General features: G+C 46.8%; 4 protein-coding genes and 2 long non-coding RNA genes across 11 annotated transcripts in view; 4 read left to right on the forward strand and 2 right to left on the reverse strand.

Annotated features, from left to right (window-relative positions):
- The window catches only part of Nuak1 (Nuak family kinase 1), a 20,640-nt gene extending 10,668 nt beyond the window's left edge, over positions 1-9,972 (forward strand). Inside the window, exons 11-12 of one of the 3 annotated variants that reach the window (XM_076306154.1) lie at positions 3,267-6,984; positions 9,955-9,972. In XM_076306154.1, coding sequence (XP_076162269.1) covers positions 3,267-6,937 — 3,671 coding nt within the window. In that variant the 3' untranslated portion in view covers positions 6,938-6,984; positions 9,955-9,972. Of the gene's footprint in view, positions 1-3,266; positions 7,534-9,954 lie in introns of those variants that run through there. The other 2 variants (XM_076306155.1, XM_076306152.1) reach the window with 2 other exon arrangements.
- Positions 7,660-9,900, forward strand: LOC143144150 (uncharacterized). The gene is made up of 2 exons (XM_076306252.1): positions 7,660-9,121; positions 9,198-9,900. The coding sequence occupies exons 1-2, from the start codon at positions 8,190-8,192 to the stop codon at positions 9,352-9,354; spliced, it is 1,089 nt and encodes a 362-aa protein (XP_076162367.1). The 5' UTR covers positions 7,660-8,189; the 3' UTR covers positions 9,355-9,900.
- Positions 9,429-13,255, forward strand: LOC143144955 (uncharacterized). Its single transcript, XM_076307837.1, has 8 exons — positions 9,429-9,518; positions 9,597-9,731; positions 9,789-10,148; positions 10,416-10,568; positions 10,663-10,760; positions 10,832-11,167; positions 11,226-11,288; positions 11,350-13,255. Exons 1-8 carry the CDS (start codon positions 9,429-9,431, stop codon positions 11,489-11,491), a joined length of 1,377 nt encoding a protein of 458 aa, XP_076163952.1. The 3' UTR covers positions 11,492-13,255.
- Positions 11,628-20,209, reverse strand: part of LOC143144109 (nitric oxide-associated protein 1) — a 19,336-nt gene continuing 10,754 nt past the window's right edge. For 2 of the 4 annotated variants that reach the window (XM_076306165.1, XM_076306163.1), the window contains exons 2-7: positions 14,965-15,711; positions 13,598-14,866; positions 13,011-13,307; positions 12,602-12,923; positions 11,895-12,112; positions 11,628-11,824 (exon numbers count right to left, since the gene is read on the reverse strand). In XM_076306165.1, coding sequence (XP_076162280.1) covers positions 11,646-11,824; positions 11,895-12,112; positions 12,602-12,923; positions 13,011-13,307; positions 13,598-14,866; positions 14,965-14,968 — 2,289 coding nt within the window. In that variant the 5' untranslated portion in view covers positions 14,969-15,711 and the 3' untranslated portion in view covers positions 11,628-11,645. Of the gene's footprint in view, positions 11,825-11,894; positions 12,113-12,601; positions 12,924-13,010; positions 13,308-13,597; positions 14,867-14,964; positions 15,712-16,656; positions 18,145-20,209 lie in introns of those variants that run through there. The other 2 variants (XM_076306164.1, XM_076306166.1) reach the window with 2 other exon arrangements.
- Positions 15,958-20,209, reverse strand: part of LOC143144147 (uncharacterized) — a 6,405-nt gene continuing 2,153 nt past the window's right edge. Inside the window, exon 2 of the long non-coding RNA XR_012991349.1 lies at positions 15,958-16,086. This is a non-coding gene — a long non-coding RNA (uncharacterized LOC143144147). The remainder of the gene's footprint in view (positions 16,087-20,209) is intronic.
- Positions 18,041-19,478, forward strand: LOC143144146 (uncharacterized). The gene is made up of 2 exons (XR_012991348.1): positions 18,041-18,928; positions 19,228-19,478. It is a non-coding gene; the product is annotated as an uncharacterized LOC143144146 (long non-coding RNA).

Consider the following 20,209-nt stretch of genomic DNA (forward strand, 5'->3'; position numbering starts at 1 on the left):
TGAAGCTCGACCCTCTGCGTTCCGCGGAGCGCAAACGGTCGACGCCTCGTAATTCGATCCAGCGACGAAACGTTTTCCAAACATTGTATTCGTTCGCGTTTCCGACTCGCGACCATTCGGAAATCGAGACATCGGTCGTTTCGTCGCTGGACAAAATCGCAAGCCGCGCGAGAAAACGCTGGACGGTATTCGATATGCATCTCCTGGTACCTAGCTGTTGTCGAGTCGTTGATAGACAGAGCACATCTTTTCGTTTACTTTTACCGATTTACCTATATATTTTTCTCTGTCGTCCCATCCCCGTTCCGTTCTCCTCCCGTCCCCGTTCCCGTTCCCGTTCCCGTTCCCGTTCCCGTTCCCGTTCCCGTTCCCGTTCCCGTTCCCGTTCCCGTTCCGGTTCCCGTTCCCGTTCCGGTTCCCGTTCCCGTTCCCGTTCCCGTTCCCGTTCCCGTTCCCGTTCCCGTTCCTGTTCCCGTTCCCGTTCCCGTCCTCGTCCTCGTTCGATCCCCGCGCGGGGCTCCACCTTTCGGTTTTTACCGCCTGACCGTGTTTTTTGCAACTTTTTGTACTAACCCTACTTGGATGAAACGGTTCATGTTCGGCACAGACGGGTAAACTAAACGCGTCCCGGTGATTTTCAACGGAACGGAACGTAAGAATGCGAGAACGAATATCGCGAAACTATTTTTGCGCGTATCGCGGTACCGTGACGATTTTTGGCAAGTTTCGATTCGGTCAACGTCGAGCCAAATAAACGCCTACGACGAAACGAACGGTTTCGAATTTCGATCGACGGCCACGCGAGACCGAGTATCCGTTTCTCTCTCTCTTTCTCTCTCTTCGGCCGAAGACACTACTTCTTTTCCAAGCGCATGCCTGCACGATGTTCCTCGCAAACGATACGCACCTGCCTGTTGTTCTTTCACAAATTTCAAAGTAACCGTTGCGCACACCTCGTTGTATCTCGTTGTACCTCGTTGTACCTCGTTGTACTTTGGACCGAACGCGATCGATCTTTTCGAGCATCGCGGACGTAACTCGTACTTTGCCCGACATAGAACCTCGTAAAACGCAGTAGTAGCGAGTTGCCGTGTTGTTGTTGATTTATTTATCATCCTATTAACACGAGCAGTCGCAATTTATTTATTTATTTTTTTTTCTTTCTTTAATTTATTAAGCGTAGTACTAAAGTTTACAGCATGATTGCACGCGTATCCATGTACACACGAATACTACACGAAGAAATTCGGTTCTATACTATCCAAGACAGAATCCATTTCGACACATGTAAAAATAAAAAGAGAAAAAGAAAAAGAAAAAGAAAAAGAAAAATTCATGCACTCACTTTACGTCTATCGTCGACTCTTCAATCAGCGATCAAAGTAATGATAATTGTTTGCCACCGGCGATCGTTTGAGAGACTATATTTTCGGTACGCATCGTCCACGGTTCGTTGGTCGGGTCGCGATCGATCGCGCGGTTCTTTCTCGAGCACGTATTTTTCCACGGAGGGAAAACGGTGCCGGAAGAAACGCTTTCCTCGATCGTCGATTCGGTTCTCGGTATTTAGACGAGACGAAGGAAAGCACCGCCGCGTATCGGTGCGAACGATCGTCGAAAATATACTCTACAAAGTCGCGGTGGAATCGTTTTGCGATACATGTACATACACGTGTAATTGACGGTCTTTTCTGACGGTTGTTGCAGCGACCGTGCGAGTGACTCTACGTAGGCGGGCGGACGGTAATCCCCAGTAGACAAACCAAGTTAGGTACTATGCATCACACTTTCTATCCAGTGAACAGCGATATCGTCGTCGCTCGAGCGTTGCTCCGTTTTCGCGAAGTTGCTCGATTTTTCGCTCGATCGCGGATACCGTTTTTCTCTTTATTTTCTTATTCGCGGTCGCGCGAACTTTACGCTTCCGAAGCGCGATCGCTCACTTTCGGACGAAATTTCCTTTCCACCGAGAACGGAACGTAACGTAACCCGCGCGTTCTCGATGCCGCGTTGCTTCCGGCAACGAACTTTCGCGATTTTCGATCGAGTCGAGAGGTTCGCGCGCGCAAACGCCTCCAAGAAGAACGCACGAGCGCTGGAACAAATAGATTCTGCTCTCGGACGATTCGTGCTACGCGAACGAGATTGCTCTCGAAGAATAGAAGAAACGACCGATGGAATTCGAACGAACCGTACCGGGACTATTTCAAAGATATCGGAGCAGTCGTCGTCGTCGCTGTCGTCGTCGTCGCTGTCGTCGTCGTCGTCGTCGTCGTCGTCGTCGACGTCATCGCCGCCACCGCCACCGCCGACGCCGCGAAATACTAGATTCGTTGCACGAGAAAAAGATGTTTACACTCGTTCGAAGAAGGTATCCCGAGGAATCGTCTGTATACTTATACTACCTACGATACAAGGCGAAGGAGCTAACCCTTGTTTGAGATGGCTGATATTTGTTGTGTTTTTAAGAGTTTAAATAACAGCGTTTTATCACTTGACATTGTCTCGGCATGCTTTGATAATGCTATTACATTGTATTTAATATCGTACACTGCATCACTTTCGATCCAAGTTTGTACACGTTCGATGCGTCTGCGATTGAAACACCGAAGGCGACGAGCGTCCGTTTCGATGTTATCGGCGCGCGAGGGCCGATCTTACGAATCCTCCGTGATTCCCGCACGAGGAAAACTCGATATCCGAGCCCTCGCGCAACGCGAATACCGTTCGTCTCGTTCAGTCATCGTCTCGTCTTTGGACGAGAATACGAAAGTAGGCGCGAAAGGATCGTCGGTTTTCGTTTCGTTTCGTCTCGTCTCGTCTCGTCTCGTCTCGTCTCGTCTCGTCTCGTCTCGTCTCGTCTCGTCTCGTCTCGTCTCGCCTCGCGAAGAAAATCGCGTCGCCGTGGGATCACGTTGAACGAGTCGCGTCAACTTTACGGACGGTCGACGGAGACCGCGAGATACGTTCCTCGATTCCTTTTTCCTCGCCGGTAGGGAATAGAAGGATCGAGAAGGATCGAAAATGGTCGACGAGCCTCGGAAGCAACGGTCGGCGGCCTCCTTTCGTCGGTAAATTTTATTTATTAATTTTTCGAGAAATTTTGTACAAGAGAAGCGACACATTCGATGTACGTGGCAATAAAGAAGTGTAAATATCGAGGAAAACGAGAGTATTTTGTTCGATCGCATCCCGCAACACGAACGACCGACCGAGCCTAGTTCCTCTTTCGAATTCGCGTAGACGTTATCTCGCTCTTTTTCCAGATAAAGTAGAACGCGAACACGTAGAAGCGGAGTCGACGCGAGTCGGAAAAGAGACGCAGGAATCGCTGGAACGAAGCTTCACGCCCAGCTTGGCCAGACGGCTGAGCAGAACCTTCGTCGAACAAACCGGGCGCCAACGTCGTTGTTACCCGGACACTTCCGAGACCGGCGATCGATCCGAATCCAGCGTGTCCGATCGGACCGAGTCGAAGAATCGATCCGTCCGCAGGAACGAGGACGAGCACGAGCACGAGCACGAGCACGAGCACGAGCACGAGCACGAGCACGAGCACGAGGACGAGGACGAGGACGAGGACGAGAACGAAAACGAGAACAACGCCACCGCCACCGCCATCGCCAACGCCAACGCCAACGCCAACGCCAACGCTGCTACGTTCCCTAGACGCGCAACCAGCCACATCGGCAAGTACAAGGAAAAGACCGGCAAGCTTCGAAGAGAAAGCTTTCGATCCTACGGAACGGACAAGATTCGAGAAGAGACGACACCCGAGGACGCCGAGACCACCTCCGTTTCCGAATGCACGTCCGTTTCCGTCTGCGACTCGAACACGAACATCCTGGACGGGACGTCCAGCGTCTCGGTGAAATCCTACGAAACATCGCCCACCGAGTCCTCCTCGAACGCGCTCGACTACAGATCGGGTTACGGCAAGTCGGATCTCTCCCGAAACTTCGAGAACAGGCTGCTCGCCGCGGAGAATCTCATCAAAGAGTCCAAGCTGAAGAACCTGGGCCCGAGCAAGTTCGATCCGAATTTGAGCACCAGTTACAGAGACACCGACAAATGCGAGAAGCGCTCGTTGATCTCGATCGGGGATACGATCCCGGGTACCGCGAGCATCGCGAAACGACGAAGCTGCATTCCCAGCCTGCGGCTCGGATCCGGCTCGCTCCTCGCCAGAGAGTCAAACTCGATCGCCGATCGTCGCAAATCGTTCGCGTGTTCCCAGGACGTCGCCCGAGCCGCCGTTACCGAAAACTCCATTCTTACCAAGTTCTTCAAAGCCGCCACCGTCGGGAATCGAGAGACCAAGAAACCCAATTGCGACGACGACCGCGACGACGAACGCGACCGTGACCGCGACCGCGACCGCGACCGCGACCGCGACCGCGAACGCGACCGCGACCGCGACCGCACCTCCAAAGAGAAAGAGAAACCACCGAAATCGAAACAGCATCGGATATCGCGATTTCTGCGACCCGACTTCTTCGACACTCCCAGGGAGGAGAGTCGCTACGCGAAGGAGAAAGAGGCGCAAAAAGCAGCGGAGAACGAACGCCGAAAATCACGGTTCATCAAGAAGAAGAACGAAAAGAAATCGGCCTTGGACGAGATCGATTCCTCGAAGAGCTCGTCGCCGCCGGAGGAGACCGAAGCCGTTAAAACCGAGCGGCGAGGATCCCTGCTGCGCTCCTTGGAGAAGAAGCTCGAAAAGATGAGATCGAACGAACCTTTGCGCGAGCATTCGGCCCCTCCTCCCGCCGAATCCTCCCTCTCCCTCGAATCGAAATTCACCGAGAGAGCCGCCAGCGCGGAGAACCTCGCCTCCGCGAACAAAAAACCAATCACGGGAGCTCAGAGCTCCTCCAAGAGCAGAGTGTCTTCCGTGCTCGGATTGTTCAAAGCCGCGGACGCGAAGCAGACCGCTACCACCGGAGGACGAGCGCAGAACGCGATCCTCGCCAGACTCAAGAAAAACTCACCAAAGCCCGAGGACGCGCCATCCGCCAGCCGAATACCGACCAAATCTCCGCCGAAGAGACCGCCCACCGAGAAGGAAAACGGCAACGCCAAAGAGACCAACGAGACCAACGAGACCAACGAGACCAACGAGACCAACGAGACCAACCGGACCAACGAGACCAACCGGACCAACCGGACCAACGAGATCAACGAGATCAACGAGACCAAGGAACCCGCGGAGGTGTCCGCGAACCTCGCGGATAAGAAGCCGTTCAAAATGAAAAAGAATCGTTCGCCGGCGGAGAACGGTGCCACCGGCTCGGACGCCGAGAAGAAGACCAAGAAACCGATCAAGACGAAAGAGACGCCGGAGAAGAAAAAGGTCGTACGAACGGTGAAAAAGATCCCGAAGAAATCCTCCGAGGGGAAAACGGAAGAGAAAGAAACGTCCGCGAGACCGAAGAAAAAAACCGGGACCGGCATCGAGAACGACGAGCTCGCGAACAACGACAAGCTCGAGGGAAACGTCGACCTTCTCCTCGATTCGAAATCCTCGTCGAGGAAACCGAGTCCGATCAAATCCGCGGAAGACGCGAAGCTTCGCAGAAGCAACTTGAAGCTCGATCTATCGAAAATACCCCAACATTCGTTCCGAAACGCCACCGCGGCGAAAAAATCCGAATCCCCGAAGGAGGAGCAGCTTCCCGACAAACTGATCGAGTGTCTCTCGAAAGTGACGCACCGCGCCAACATTTCCGGGAACAAGATAATCATCGAGAAACCGTTGCGCGCGAAAGACGTTGCCGAATTGAAGAGAGAGGTGACCGAGTGTGCCAGAATCATCGAGAGTCGCGCCGAACCCTCGCCGACGACGAGCCTCGATCGTCCCGGTTCCGTGGAAACGATCGATACCGCCAAGGAATCCCCGTTGGACTGCGCGAGCGAGCCGGAGCCGGAGCCGGAGCCGGAGCCGGAACCGGAACCGGAACCGGAACCGGAACCGGAACCGGAGCCGTTCTCTCCCGTGGAGGAACCCGAGAGCTTCGACTCGTGGTCGATCGGTTCGGCCGAATTGAACCAGGCGCGACACTCGCCGAGCTCTTCGACGCAGTCGCTGCTCGCGAGGGAGCTCGGTTCCGATAACTCGGAGTCGGTGATAGATCGTATCCGCAGACGGAGCTTCTACTCGAGATTCAACGACAGACGTAGACCGTCGCTGGCGGCCCCACCGCCGGGCCTCGGGCTCTCGTTGCCGCGCAAGTACAGCTTCGGCGGGCATCGCGATCGCTGCTACCCTCTGACCGGGATCTCGAAGACCAGGGCCGAGGAGAAGAGGTACTTTTCGCCCGGGGATCACCGTCTCTCCTCCTCTTCGTCCTCCTCCTCGTACTCGTACGATCCGCTGAGAAGGTACCTCGGATCACCGAGCTTCGATCTATCGGGCTCCAGGAGCAGATACCACAGCCTCGACTTCGCCGTGGACGGCGATTCGCCGCTCGGGTACAGGATCCTTCCGGTCTCCGGTTCGCCGAACGATCTCGCCCTCGGAGCTTCTTCCGGTTTGCCGAGAAAGTACGGTACCGGGCTCTCGGAGCCCAAGACCGCCGAGTACTACGAGGAACTGCTGGCTCCCAACGGGTCCGAGTATTTCCCGATCGGTAGACGATCGCCGGTTTCCGGCGAATACTCGATCGGCCGCGAGAACGGCTACCACAACGGGAGCTCAACGAAGCGCGAGCCCGCCGGCGCCGAGTTCCTCCAACGGGACGACCGACGATCCGTCGAACGCGCAAGGTACGCGAGATTCGACCCTAACGAACGACCAACCACCTTCGACCGATTCACTCTCCCGCGTTCTTCTTTCGTTTTCAGGAGCAGGACCGGCACCGATCGCGCCAACGAACAACCCGGACCGATCGGTTCACCCTCGATCGAACCCACCGCCTGCACGATAGATCGCGGTTAATCTCCGCGCGAACACCTTCGTCGTTGCGAAACGCGACACTGCCATCGGTACGCCGAACGATTTACTCCACTCCACTTCCCTACCCTCCTCTACCCTCCCCTACCCTCCCCTACTTTCCAATTCTCCGCCTTTCGCGAGAACGAAGAAAGGTTCGAGGAGCGAAACCCGACTTCTCCGCGATCATCGACTAATTATTCTTTACCTCGAGTACGCGTGTCGGTTACGGGTCGATCGCTTCGACGCTTCGACGATCGATCCGAGCGAGTTCCTTTCGAACCGATTTTACGCCCAGCTCGTCGTAAGTACCAAAGATTTTACGAGAAAAACGATCTTACTTTTCTCCTCTTCCATCGACTGCCACGCGCTTTAGTTTCGTTTCGACCGCGAACATTTGCGACGACGAACGCGTTGTCGTTTTCGCGACCATCGTTCCAATATCTTTCGAAAACCTAAACAAACGCGCGATTGTCGTTGCTTTCTTTTCTTTCTTTTTCATCATCGCTACTATTTACCATTACTACTACTACTACTACTACTACTACTACTACTACTAGTACTATTATTATTATTACTATTATTATTATTATTATTATTATTATTATTATTATTATTATTATTATTATTATTATTATTATTATTATTATTATTATTATTATTATTATTATTATTATTATTATTATTATTATTATTACTATTACTACTACTACTACTACTATCGCTATTACTATTACGATTACTACTACTATTATTGTTGTTGTTGTTCTTCTTTTTCTTCTTCTTCTTCTTATTATTGTTATTATTACTACTTCTACTATTACCATTACTATTACTATTGTTACTATCATTATTGTTATTATTATTATTATTATTATTATTATTATTATTATTATTATCATCATCGTCGTCGTCATCATCATCGTCGTCATCGTCATTATTATTACTATTCTTATTATTATCGTCACTATTATTATTACCACGATCGCGTTCTATGTTAGAAGAGTGTGTTTTATAAAAGTAGCGACGTAAATTATTTCCCGCGGAGAGCGCGTGTCTCGTCTCCGTGCGCGCGTAGTTCCGTACGCGTGCATCGATTGCGCCGTTTCCTCTCGCCGACGATCGCGAACGTTGCTAGCACGAATTTAGCTCCAGTATTTATAGAAATATAAGTAGCGATATTGGCAGCTTACGCCAACGATGGATCGCCGAACCCGATCGACGATAGCGCGCGGAGAATGCCGGTCGAGTCGCGCGGATGGATCTTTTCCGCCCGAACACGGCCCTCGCGGGTTTGCCCCTTTTCGAACTGTGCTCCGACCATTTCGTTTCGTTTCGTTTCGTTTCGTTTCGTTTCGTTTCGTTTCGTTTCGTTTCGTTTCGTTTCGTTTCGTTTCGTTTCGTTTCGTTTCGTTTCGTTTCGTTTCGTTTCGTATTCGCTCGAACCATTGTTCGTCGCGTCGATTATATTTACGGACGTGGGACGACGAATTCTGCTTCGATTCCACGTTACACCGACGAGAAGATTTTCGACGGTTTCGAATCGGGAATCGCTCGAGACGTTGCACGGGTGTGGAAACCTCCGACTGATCAGCCATGGTCTTCCGCTTGTTATGTATGCGTTTTCTATTCATATACGTATTTTAAAATAAACTTTATCGATACTCGCAAAATTTTGCTTTCCTCGTTGAATTGCGCATCAGAGCGCGCGGTTAAGGAACGGGGGTGGTCTCTCTCTCTCTATTTTTTTCATTCTCGCCCCGTGCGAAATCGGACACCTTTCCGAGTATTATTTTCAATGTTCGAATCGATTTTACGATTGCCCGAAAAACGATCGTTTTCGTTTGTAAATTCTCGCGAAACAACGACACCGCGGCGCGGCGCGGCGCGACGTTGTCTCTTCGGCAACGCGAAACGTTTCTTCGCGCATTTCGGGGAACGCGACATGTGGAATCCCGCTAAATTACGATTTTACACCGAAAGATACGAGAAAGAGAACAAGTACTTGCAACTGCGAGAACAATTTGTGCCGATCCCGCGAACGGAGCCTCTGACTGGCAAGTTTTACGCGAAACACGATACGATCTCGGCGTCCGAGGTCCGACCGGAGTACGTCGATTTGATCGAAAAGCGATTCGTCGCGGTGCCGAGGGACCTTTACCCGCGCGGACCGCCCACCGTAAACATGGAGTACGAGCGACCGCGCGACCGCACGACCACCGAAACTTTCGTCGTCCTAACGAACCATCCCTCCTTTCGTCCGTAGATACGGCTGGTTCTCGGAACCGTTACCACCTACGACGGACCCGAAGCTACGATTTCCTAGGAAAAGAACGGATTTCGTATCGGGGGAGCTTCGTATGCGTCACCTTCATAGAGGTTTGCCGGTCGAGAAATTCACCGGAATACCGTTCGTCGTTTAAGGATCGAAGCATTCGTCTCGTTTCGTCGCGTCGCGTCGCGTCGCGTCGCGTCGCGTCGCGTCGAGTCGATATCGATGTTGTGCCGCTGCCGTTACCTGGCAACAAGGCCAACGGTGGCGATACACCGATTCGAGATGGCACAGACCTTTCGAGCACTTCGGAAGGTGCGATCGCGTTGCTTTTGCCGGTGGACGCTCTCGGAGAACTCGGAGTGGTGATCGTCTCTCGGTCTTCGACGCGAACGATACGAAGACGATGATATTGGAAAAACGATTGCCCGGCGAGCCGTAGTAGTTGTCGGCGACAGTCATGGCAGGAAGAGGTTTCTGCGTCAAAGTACAATTGGATCTGCACGCCGTATTTACATACATGCATACGTACGTACGACGATATCGTCGAACCGCGAATAAACTTCGACACCGACCGTGTTTCAGATCACGTGCCCTGGCGTATGGCTCTGCCCTAACGGCAAAGTAGCGCTGCGAATCACCAGCCTCGGCTCCACCCTAGAATCTCACAGAGTATCACCGATTTTTCCACTATTATTTCACAACGAGTTTAACTTTAAGAAAACTTTCACACGGCTGGCTGCTTTGACAGAGTTGCAACGGAATTTGGAGCAAGAGTTTCTCTACGCGGAATTGATACAATGGCTCGGACCGTCGAATCGGGCCGTCGCGTTGGCTACGTTCGAAACGAATTTGGCGGACGTTCTCTACCCGGTGCCTCGATACAAAGGTTCGATGCCCGGAGTAGACGTAGACTTGCTCATGGATCCGACCGAATACTTTCCCGTTAGTATACACCCGAGTCTCGATGATCCGTGAAAACGATCGAACGAGTCCGTTTCGACCCGGGTAATCGTTCTCGACCAAACACCGTCGTCGCGTACATCGAACAAACATCGCAACACGGTTCGCTCTCGCGGTAAACGATCCCGTTCGCCCCGGATTTTCGAGACTCGCGTTCCTCGTCCTCGCGATTCGATCGTTATTCACCGCTAATGGACACCTTCCTCCGCCGTCGCGGCGCGGCGCGGCGCGGCGCGGCGACCAATTTAGGGCATTATAACGCCTAAAATCGAAATCTCGACGAAAACGGTGATAGAAGAGGTATCGTACGCCATCGCTGACGCCCACGCCAACGCCAACGCCAACGCCGACGCCGACGCCGACGGAGCGTCCGCCATCGATCCGAAAACGATCAACTCCAAGGTAACCGAAGGATCGCGCGAGACCGGACTTTGTCGATCGAAATTACCTTTGTTCGCGTTCGTTGCACGATCAACCGCAACCGCTTTTCTTTCAGCGAAGCTACGTTCACAGAAACCGACCCGTCAACGGTATCATCAGACAGAGAAGAGTTTGTCACAGTCGAACGAAGCCCCGTGTCGATATCCGTCGAACGTAAGTACCATGGAACGGTAACGCGATGAACCGACGAGTACCATCGTCCGAGAGAATATTTCCATTTACAGCACGAGATATCGTCGATGCGAGGCTAGCGACCAACGGCCTCGAATCGATCAACGTTGTCCTCCGATGAGAGAAACCCCTCGCGAAGTTACCGCTATTTGCGAGAACGCGCATTTGTTCGACCGCTGTCCCGTTTGCTTCGAGTACAAATGTTATTTTTCCTGCGAATACGGCGAACCGAGCTATACTCGCGCGCGCAAACCAATTTCGGATCCAATCGAATCTTTGGAATCGTCCGTTGTCGTCGAGAGCCAGAACACCGACGTCCACGACCACGACCACGACCACGACCACGGTGTCCCCGACGACGATCTAGTTTCGCAACAGCCGATATCCGGGTAAGTTCGTCCTCGCGGATCAAAAATCGATCGTACGTGACCGAGCTATTTGTTACAGAGTGCGGCCAAGGTACCAATGCCTTCGAAAGAAGGAACAACTTCGAAAGGATTGCGGAGAGAAGTAGGTGGTAAACCAAAATCCGAAACCCACTACCGTTGACGTGTTTCAAACGGAACTTTAGTATTTCAGAATGCGATGCTTGTTACGCGCGAGGTCGAATCGAGGCGCGGCAAAACTTTTATAAAAACTTGGAACGGTTTTACAAAAGAATGTACAAGCAGGCGAAACTTCGCGCACAGGAAATTAACGCCGAGCGATCGTGATCGCAACGCCGATCGACCGATCGACCGATCGAGACGAAACGGTGCAAACATTTTCCTAATATTTTCCACGACGGTGAACACGTGTAATTTTAAACAAGAGACCAATAAATTTACCAAACGTACAAAAAGACGCTCGTCGCGGGCTGGGTTTTCTTTATTTAAAGAAAGCTTTCCGTCCGCACGAATACAGAGGAGTTCCAAAGATTTTTCGCCCACGAAGTGCCACGGATTTTCTCAACAATGCCGGAGACCTTACGTGTATACCACGACCATCCGGCGTCCACGCGTTTAACGTGACGTTTTCGTTCCGATGTCCCGTGATCGCGATCCAACCTAAACGGTTAAACGACCACGTTATTTAAACTTCCACGAGATAAATGCGATACGAGTATTCGAAAGTTACCTATGCTCGACAATACGATATCAGCGACGGATTCGTTCCTGTCGATACCAATGAGTTTCACTTCCTTCGACTTCAATTTCGGCCATATTTTCAATCGTTCGGGATCGTTCGTAGGCACCACGAACGCTTCGGTTTCCAAAAGACGCTCGTAAACGTTGTCCGCATCGACCGTGTAACACATCGTTATAGGTAATTGTTTGCTCGTGAAAAGTGTACACCTATTTCGAAAAAGCAAACGCTCGTCTACGATCAATTTCGATGAAACGACACCTACCTCTTACAAGAAGAACGCGAAACCTTCGTTGCACCGACCTCGATAACATTTTCCATACTTGTACATTTACTTACTCCGATTTCTCATCTATACCGTTCTAACGCCGGATGGATATTCGATAGTTTTACAATTATTTGAAAAAGAAAGAATATATTTTAAAACGAGATGGGAATCGCCAGCTTTCGACCACCGCTCAATTTCAAAAATATTACAACTGTCCTCTAATTGTACGCAATGATGAAACTTTAACTATAAACAATTAGAAAACTATCGGGTATCTGCTTTTATAATGTTACGTACTATATAATAAATCGGGGCAAGTAAATGTACAAGTATGTAAAGTCTCGTACAGATCGGTACAACGAAGCTTTTGCCTTCTTCTTGTTAGTTACGAATACTAGGACGGTCGATAATCTCCACTCGAACGAAATACCGAATGTACAGATTTCCCTCGACGTAGTCCAGTCTTCCCATACCAGCCACGAATACGGTTTCCTTTGGTTTAAGAATAAACGTCCTCGGTGATATGATCGCTTGCGGTAAGGTAGCCAACAATTCGTCGCTTGTTAGCAAGTCTAATATCTGATCCGGTTGAATGGTACCCGGAGTGTCGTAAAACCAACGACTCTGTTTATATTCTGGTCGAGACTCGTCCAAACAAAGTTTTCTCTCCATAGACTTGTGCGATATTTCCGAGAAACAATTGCCCGTCTCGATTCGCAACGATCTTTCGGTAAACGATCTACCGATATCGTCTGTATCGAAACGTGTGTCGGAAACCTTTCTCGTTAAATTCATCGTCTACCGACAATACTTATCCAATAAGTTCAAAGTTAGATTACCTCTTAACGTCGCGTATTTCATGTTTCTTGTCTCTCGAAACTTATTCTTCATGTATATCGATTTAGACAGTTTGTAACTCTTTTCCCCCATAAGTCTTTCCACCCTCCGTTGAAGCTTCTTAGCGGTTGGATTTAAAATTGGAAATTTCAATAAATTCAACGTTGTTCCTGGCCAAGGAGACGTCGTGGCGCATTGCACGAGATCGACGGCTTGTACTTTACAGTAATCGGACTTTAATAAAGCGTTAAACATAGAAGACTTACCAACGTTTGTACACCCGACCAAGTAAACGTCTCCTAAAATTTTAATCGTTATCCGTGTACAATTTACGGGCAAAAAATAATCCTGAACCAATGGTAAAGTATTGCCCGAAACGGTATTTCTTTTACGTTACTTTCGACTTTCTTAGTTTCCGATTACAAAGTAACGCAAACCTCTCCTAAAATAAAGATAATTCCGATTAATGTTCCTCGATCGGGTCGTTGATGAAATCTTTTTTCAAACAATTTCAAACAAATTTACTCGCAATATTACATTTTCGTGCAATCTTTTTCATTGGAACAGTGTTTAACGTTCTTCCGATTACCTTTGTGTTTCCACTTTAGTTGCAATTTACTTATGAGACTTTCTATGCCGTATCCAGTCTTGGCCGATGTAAGCGCGACGTGCACAATGTTATTTCTTTTTATCCCAGTTGTATCGACTACGGTATCCAATAGCTGTTTTTCTACGTTGGCGAAGAAACTGGTAGAGTCCCTGGGTAATAAGTCGACTTTATTCCCAACTAAAAAAACAGGCGTGAAAGGATGCATAATGTTCTTTAAATTGGGCCAAATACTACAAGGAAAGTCGGTCAAGTCGACCATCAGGAGAATTGCACATTTTTTTGTCTTTATCACGTTTAACAGTTTCGGATAATCCTCTGCCGATACATTCACTTTCAAGGCCGCGTTGTAGAATTTTAGAAAATGACATCTTTGACAAGTCGTTAGTTTCAAATCCAACACATTTTTTCGCTCTATTAATTCCGACGGTAAATATCCAGGTAACGCAGGATCCTTGCAATGCAATAAAGCTCCGCATCCGCTGCACGGAATCGAACTAATTTCGGAAAGAGGATTCGGCGTTCCGTAACATCCGTACGGATTCGCGGTGGTTAAACTTTCGTCGTATTGTTCGTAATCCGACATCCAAGTTGATGGAACTTTCCACAACTCTCCTATCGGTAACGCGTCGCTCTTTATATTTTCCAAGTAATCTTTAAAACCGAGTCGATTTCCACTTTCTCTTATGCTTTTCCTCACCTCCGAATATTTTTCGTACAAATCTTTATACTTTTCGTTTAATAAATGTAAAGTTTCTCTTTTGGGGTTTTCTGGCAAAACGTCGTTAGCGTTTTCGTACCAATCTACTCGCGAATGTGGCATATATATAGCTTTACGATTTTCTGTTTCCATCCTAGTACAATTTTCCTCTTCTCTTCGAAACGAGCTTTTTTCATCATTTTCCTTGACCGTGTTGCCTAAAATGACGCTGAACGCAGGTTCGGTGACCAATTTTTTATACATCCTAGCTTTCTCATACCTCTTCTCGTTTAGTCGCATTTGTTTATGTTTTTTTAATCCCACTTTCACACATTTGTAATCCAAATAATCGCAATAAAATAATTTCTCTCGCAAATCTACAACTTTTGGATTTGCATCGAAACGACTACTTTTGTGGAAAACCTTACTCTCGGAATAGCGTAATTTTAAATTACCATAAATACCCTGATCACTCAGTTTGCGGAACAAATATCCGATTCTTAACATTTTCATCGCGTATTGCATAATAATGTATTGCGATTGTTCGTAAACTATTAACGTAGAAAAATTTCTATAATGAAAATCTCGTCCCTCTCTTAAATCGAAAAACAACCATTTGAAATCCAAATTTATCGAATTTTCAACTTACACATAACCTACAGATATTAGACAACACTAGAGTGGCACACACGCGACATTGGATACAATTTTGTATCGAACACCAGAGTATCGATAAAGCATAATCGTGCATGTGTATTTATATTGGTTCCGTTTATCTATTTACGATTTGTTTAAGTTACCGGGGATGTATATCGCATAAAGAAAATATTCACGGAAACAAATTTATTTCTATTTCATTTAACGCAATATTGGAACATATTATTATACATTATATCACATATACCGAACAAAATTTAACGATTCTTATCTCGACCTAATTATTTGTGTCGATTCGTTCGATCGATCGACACATCGATTCTATCGATATGTTCGATGTGTTTTTCGATAAATTCATTTTCAGTATCGCAAACAACTTTCTTTCTATTTTTTATTCCTATGATCCTAAATTATGAGACAAAGAAAATGATAACATTAAAGTTTCAAGTTTCGTTTGACCGTTCCCTTCTTAAAATATAAGATACACGGCAAAATTTTAGTATCGTTTATCAAATATTTTCCGAGATCGCAAACCATCTATAGAAATGAATTTTCTGCGGTCACTACCTTTACCGACTTTGCTGATCGGTCGAATATAGTTCTCAGAATCATCGTTACTTGAGAAAGAGGTCACACCAAAACTATTGACATTTTACGAGGTTGGTATTTCAGATTGTCAACGATGCCAATTCCCATAAAACGAAACGTCCATTCTGTATCTCATCTGCGCCATAATCTCCTGAAATGAAACGAATTAATGAACATTTAGACGCATGCATACGAATAGATATGGGAAGAGTGATTGCCGTTACTATTTATTTGGCATTTAGAAAGAAAAAAAAATCCCACCGTTCCTGAAAATTAAAACGCGATATTAAAAAGGTTAAGAGAACAAAAAAAGGATGAGCAAATAAAAGATAAGGAAGGAACGTACTACGATCCGCATCGGTCGAAGACACAAAAGTCGGTCAGGGCCGAGTACACTTGAACCTTGCCTCGACAATTACGCCGCGTTGTATCGCGACACAGCACGGTACGGCACGGCACGGCGCGACATTGCGTGATGCGGTGTGGCGTACCGCGAGAACTTTCCTTCGTTGGTGTTGTTTTTGTCCTTAATCATTTTTACGTTATATTAATCATCAATAAATAAGAAAATTTAAAAGAGATATGCACACACAAATGAACATACGATGAACAATGTGTCGTAATTAATTTCAAAATATAATCGGTACTAGCCGTGGATACATATACACGTAGAACTCTATTAAAAAATTACAAACAATATGTGTATCTAACTTGCTTTAGACATTTCCTTTCATTTCTTCGATAAAAAAAAAAATAAGGAGGAAAGGAAAAAAAGAACACAAAATTTGGAGATTATTAGACAATTAGAGATCAATCGTTTGCGTTTCAATAACCCGATAAAAAAAATTTACGATAGTCAAAATGTTACCCCTGTGTAACAACGAACGCACTACTGTTATTCCTATACGTTCTTTCCTAAAATTGTTTAACTTTACTATTTTTACTAGATTTATTATGTATTCTAGATACTTTTTAATTCGTATGCCTCGCGTAGCTTAAATAACATGCCTGGTTTTCGTACAGAGTCGCCAACAACCTCCTATCGGATTCAAATTTCGACTGCACAATACTCGTTGCATTTAGTTTTAATTCTTACCACTATTAGCGCTGTAGTCTTATTCCAATCTGAATCGATAACGTTGTATGCGACGCGAAAATGATAAGAGATGCTTGAGAACTAAGGAATCGTATAACACTACATTTGTTCGATGTTATATAGATCTTCCATTTGTCGTTCTATATGTCGATGCACGATTCCACGAGTATCGTACGTAAATTTTATTTGCGTCGTGTGGGTAAGTAGTTACATGTATACTCGGGCAGCCATTACGGTACCATTACGCAAAGTTGTTATTCTCATTGTCGAGAGGGTATAGAAGGAGATAAAAGAGCGAGGAGGAATGCACGTTAACCGAGAAAACATTGCGGATGGTCAGAGTGTCCGTCAATTCTCTTGCCAACTATCGATAAAAGCGTCCGTCCATGCCAATTAAACGTGTACAAGTAATTAATCTTCGAAGTTTATCTTTTAATCGGACAAAGGGTGTTGGGCAAAGAAAGAAAGAAAGAAAGAAAGAAAGTAACGGAAACTGGGAATATCGAAATTATTGAAACGATTAACCGACATTCACCGATCTCAAAGGTTTCGAAAGAAACATTTCGGCTCGTTAACACTAGGTTTACGGGACGCGTCATTTTGACGCATTTCGATCGATGAAGAAAATTACAGAAACCGTTCGTTTACGTTTTTCCTTCTACCACTTGTACCGGCTTTTATACATTTAACGAGATAAACATATATTAAAATAAATTTTCTTCGAAGCTTTATAATTGTATAATTCTCTACGTGATGCAAGAAATGTCCGTAAACCCAGTGTTAAGAACGGTGTAAATTGACTCTGGAAGACCAATAGGTAAACAACAAGCGGTCGGCCAAGGTAATCGTGAACAAGGAATCGTTCATCAGTGATCACCACGTTACGTCGAGAACAAAACATCGCGCGAAAACTGCCAAGTTAGCCGTTATACTATATTTCACCCGTAAGATAAAAAAACTTTGTTCGTCGGTTCTTTTGTTTCGAGTTCAACTAAAACGAAACTGAACGACGAGCGAGTACCAACTCGCTGAGATTCCGCTAGAACGGAGCACATTTTCTTGTACGCGATAAGGAAAATTGGGAGAGTAATCGTCGAGCACCGATCGCCGACTACCGATATGTAAATATGTAGGAGGGGAAACGTCGCAATTACCAAAGGGTACAAAAACACGCATAGCCCAGCTGTCCTTTGAAACGAAACGGATAAAGGAATGGTTGTAAAGTCAGATTGTACGTTTGACCGACTCGTCGCAGCGGTAACCGATCTGGCAGATACGTGTCGCGTCCCAATTTTGAGAAACGTTCTTATATCTGTACACACGTGTGCCTTTTATCGCTCGACACGAATAATCAATACGAGGCTCGAAAGGAAGGAACGAGACTCGACCGAAGGAGCAAAGGATCTTGGAAGGAGTCTCTGCACCCGTTGATACATTGTCCAAAACCGTTTATGACTCGGTCGAATACAAGCACTTCTGAAATAAAAAAAACTCACGATCCTTTTTGCGATCAATGGTTATCGTCGAATAAAAATACCGCAAACTGTAATTTCTCTTAATACTCCGAACACTGTTGTCAAGTGTTTCCTCCTTTTCGGCAAATAGCGTCAATCGTACGAACAAAATATCGAAAGAGCGCGCGAAATCGCTGTCAAAGTATGGAAATTTTCGTGCAACATCGAATGAATCAAGCGATGCTTTGCACGACGAGCAAAACCCTGAACAACGCGGAGCAAGCGAACGATCGAGTGTTCGTAAGTGTTCGTGATTGTCGCGATTGTTCACGAGTGTTCGTGAGTGCAGAGGAGAAAGGAACGCATAGCCGCGAGCCGACACGACACGACACGACACGACACGACACGACACGACACGACACGACACGACACGACACGACACGACAGGACAGGACGTATCGCGTCGCGTCACGTCGCTAAGAATCGTAATCGAGCCGATCCTTGCTCGTATCGTCTTCTTAAATTTTCACGTACGACTCTCGACAAGTCGATGCGTTCCGCGTTTCCATCGATCAATTCGTCCATTTTCAAGTGGTTTGTTCGTCCGAAGAATGAACGCTTTAATGGTCGAACGGCGAATCGTATCGACACGAAGGCTCGAGAAGCTGTTTTCGCTTGAATCTCCAGAGATGATCACGGTCGCGTTATAACGCGCCTCTTTTGGATGACGCACCGCGCTGGCTGAAAAGAAGACGAACTAGATAGAACGGGTCATACGTTTTCGTATATATCTACATACGTATATCGTATTCTTACATGTCAGTTTCTTCTTCTTTTACTTCTCTCCGTAATCGATGAGTCGAGAGTGTATCGAAATAGATTAATAGCACAGTGTGCACAATGCGTATTTGCGTCTGAATGAGGAAGAATGAGTAATTTAATACCGTGATTACGTGCATCTTGGATGGTCGTAAATAGAGTATAGAGCGATAAGAGTGAGTCGTTTTAAACTGTGAATGACGAATGTTTGGGTCACGGTGAAATGTGGTACATACGTATGTATGTGTATTCCGAGGATACATACATACGTAATTTTTCAACAGCTTTCTCTTTTTAGACCGTACCAATGACAAAGGAGGAGGCAGAAGAAGAATTGTGAGATTCTCGCGATAAATAAACATTCTTTGCAATTAAAAATATCGATCGATACACACCCGCGATCACGCCACCGAGCCAATAACCTCAAAGTGAAATTCACGATGACAAAGTCGCGTTATCGGTGACGATTATCCGTCGATTTCTCGCGCAATTCAAACATTTCAACGAACGGTCGAGATTTGGGTTCGATAACGGTCCGTATGTTTTCGAGTCGGCGTTCGATCGAAATTTCCACCTCGTCTCGCAACGAATTTGTCGAGCAAATCGATTTCACGTTAAACGAAATGATTCACCATTGGCGTTAAACATCGTTAACGCGATTCAATTTATGGCGATGAAACAATATACCAACGAAAACGCAAATTATATAAACAGATCACGTAAATCCGTTAAATTGACCATAAAGGAATTGGGAATTTAAAGTTACGGAACGAGAAAGGCGATAGATACGTACGTACGTAGATAAATAGATAGATAGGTGAGCAATCTTTGTTTCTACGATTTCTTACTCTAAGGAAAAGAGACCTCTCGCGGACCGTAACGGAAAACGCGGTCAAATCGACGACGGAGAATTATGAAAGAAGTCGCACGGACGACATATCGAGAAGCTCGATAAAGGTTAATACGAATGCGCGTGCAACATTCGAGTAGATAAAATACAGAGCCACGAACATTGGACCACGAAGGAGGGAAACGTGCGCGAATCGAGAAACAAATGTAGACGCTCGCATATGTATATAAATATTTATATAGACGTGTAGATCGAAAGTACAAAAAACGATACAATTTTGATATTCGAGTATCAATGAACCGAATCGCTAGGATAGAAAAGAAACGTGGAAGAGGATCGAAACTCGGTTGTGTATTTACCCAGGGGTATGTAGGTAATTAGAGGTTGTAGTCTGTGAATGTTTAAATTTATCGAAAAATTCTAAGATCGA

The sequence above is a fragment of the Ptiloglossa arizonensis genome, chromosome 3 (genome assembly GCF_051014685.1).
Source record: "Ptiloglossa arizonensis isolate GNS036 chromosome 3, iyPtiAriz1_principal, whole genome shotgun sequence".
NCBI lineage: Eukaryota > Metazoa > Arthropoda > Insecta > Hymenoptera > Colletidae > Ptiloglossa > Ptiloglossa arizonensis.

Excerpts from the sequence above, each read along its gene's own strand:
- LOC143144955 (XM_076307837.1), top strand. The coding sequence starts at position 9,429 with ATGTTGTGCCGCTGCCGTTACCTGGCAACAAGGCCAACGGTGGCGATA. Across the intron at positions 10,149-10,415 it reads ATCCGACCGAATACTTTCCC|GGCATTATAACGCCTAAAAT; the intron begins GTTAGTATACAC and ends CGACCAATTTAG. Across the intron at positions 10,761-10,831 it reads CGTGTCGATATCCGTCGAAC|CACGAGATATCGTCGATGCG; the intron begins GTAAGTACCATG and ends TTCCATTTACAG.
- LOC143144150 (XM_076306252.1), top strand. The coding sequence starts at position 8,190 with ATGGATCTTTTCCGCCCGAACACGGCCCTCGCGGGTTTGCCCCTTTTC. Across the intron at positions 9,122-9,197 it reads CCGCCCACCGTAAACATGGA|ATACGGCTGGTTCTCGGAAC; the intron begins GTACGAGCGACC and ends TTTCGTCCGTAG.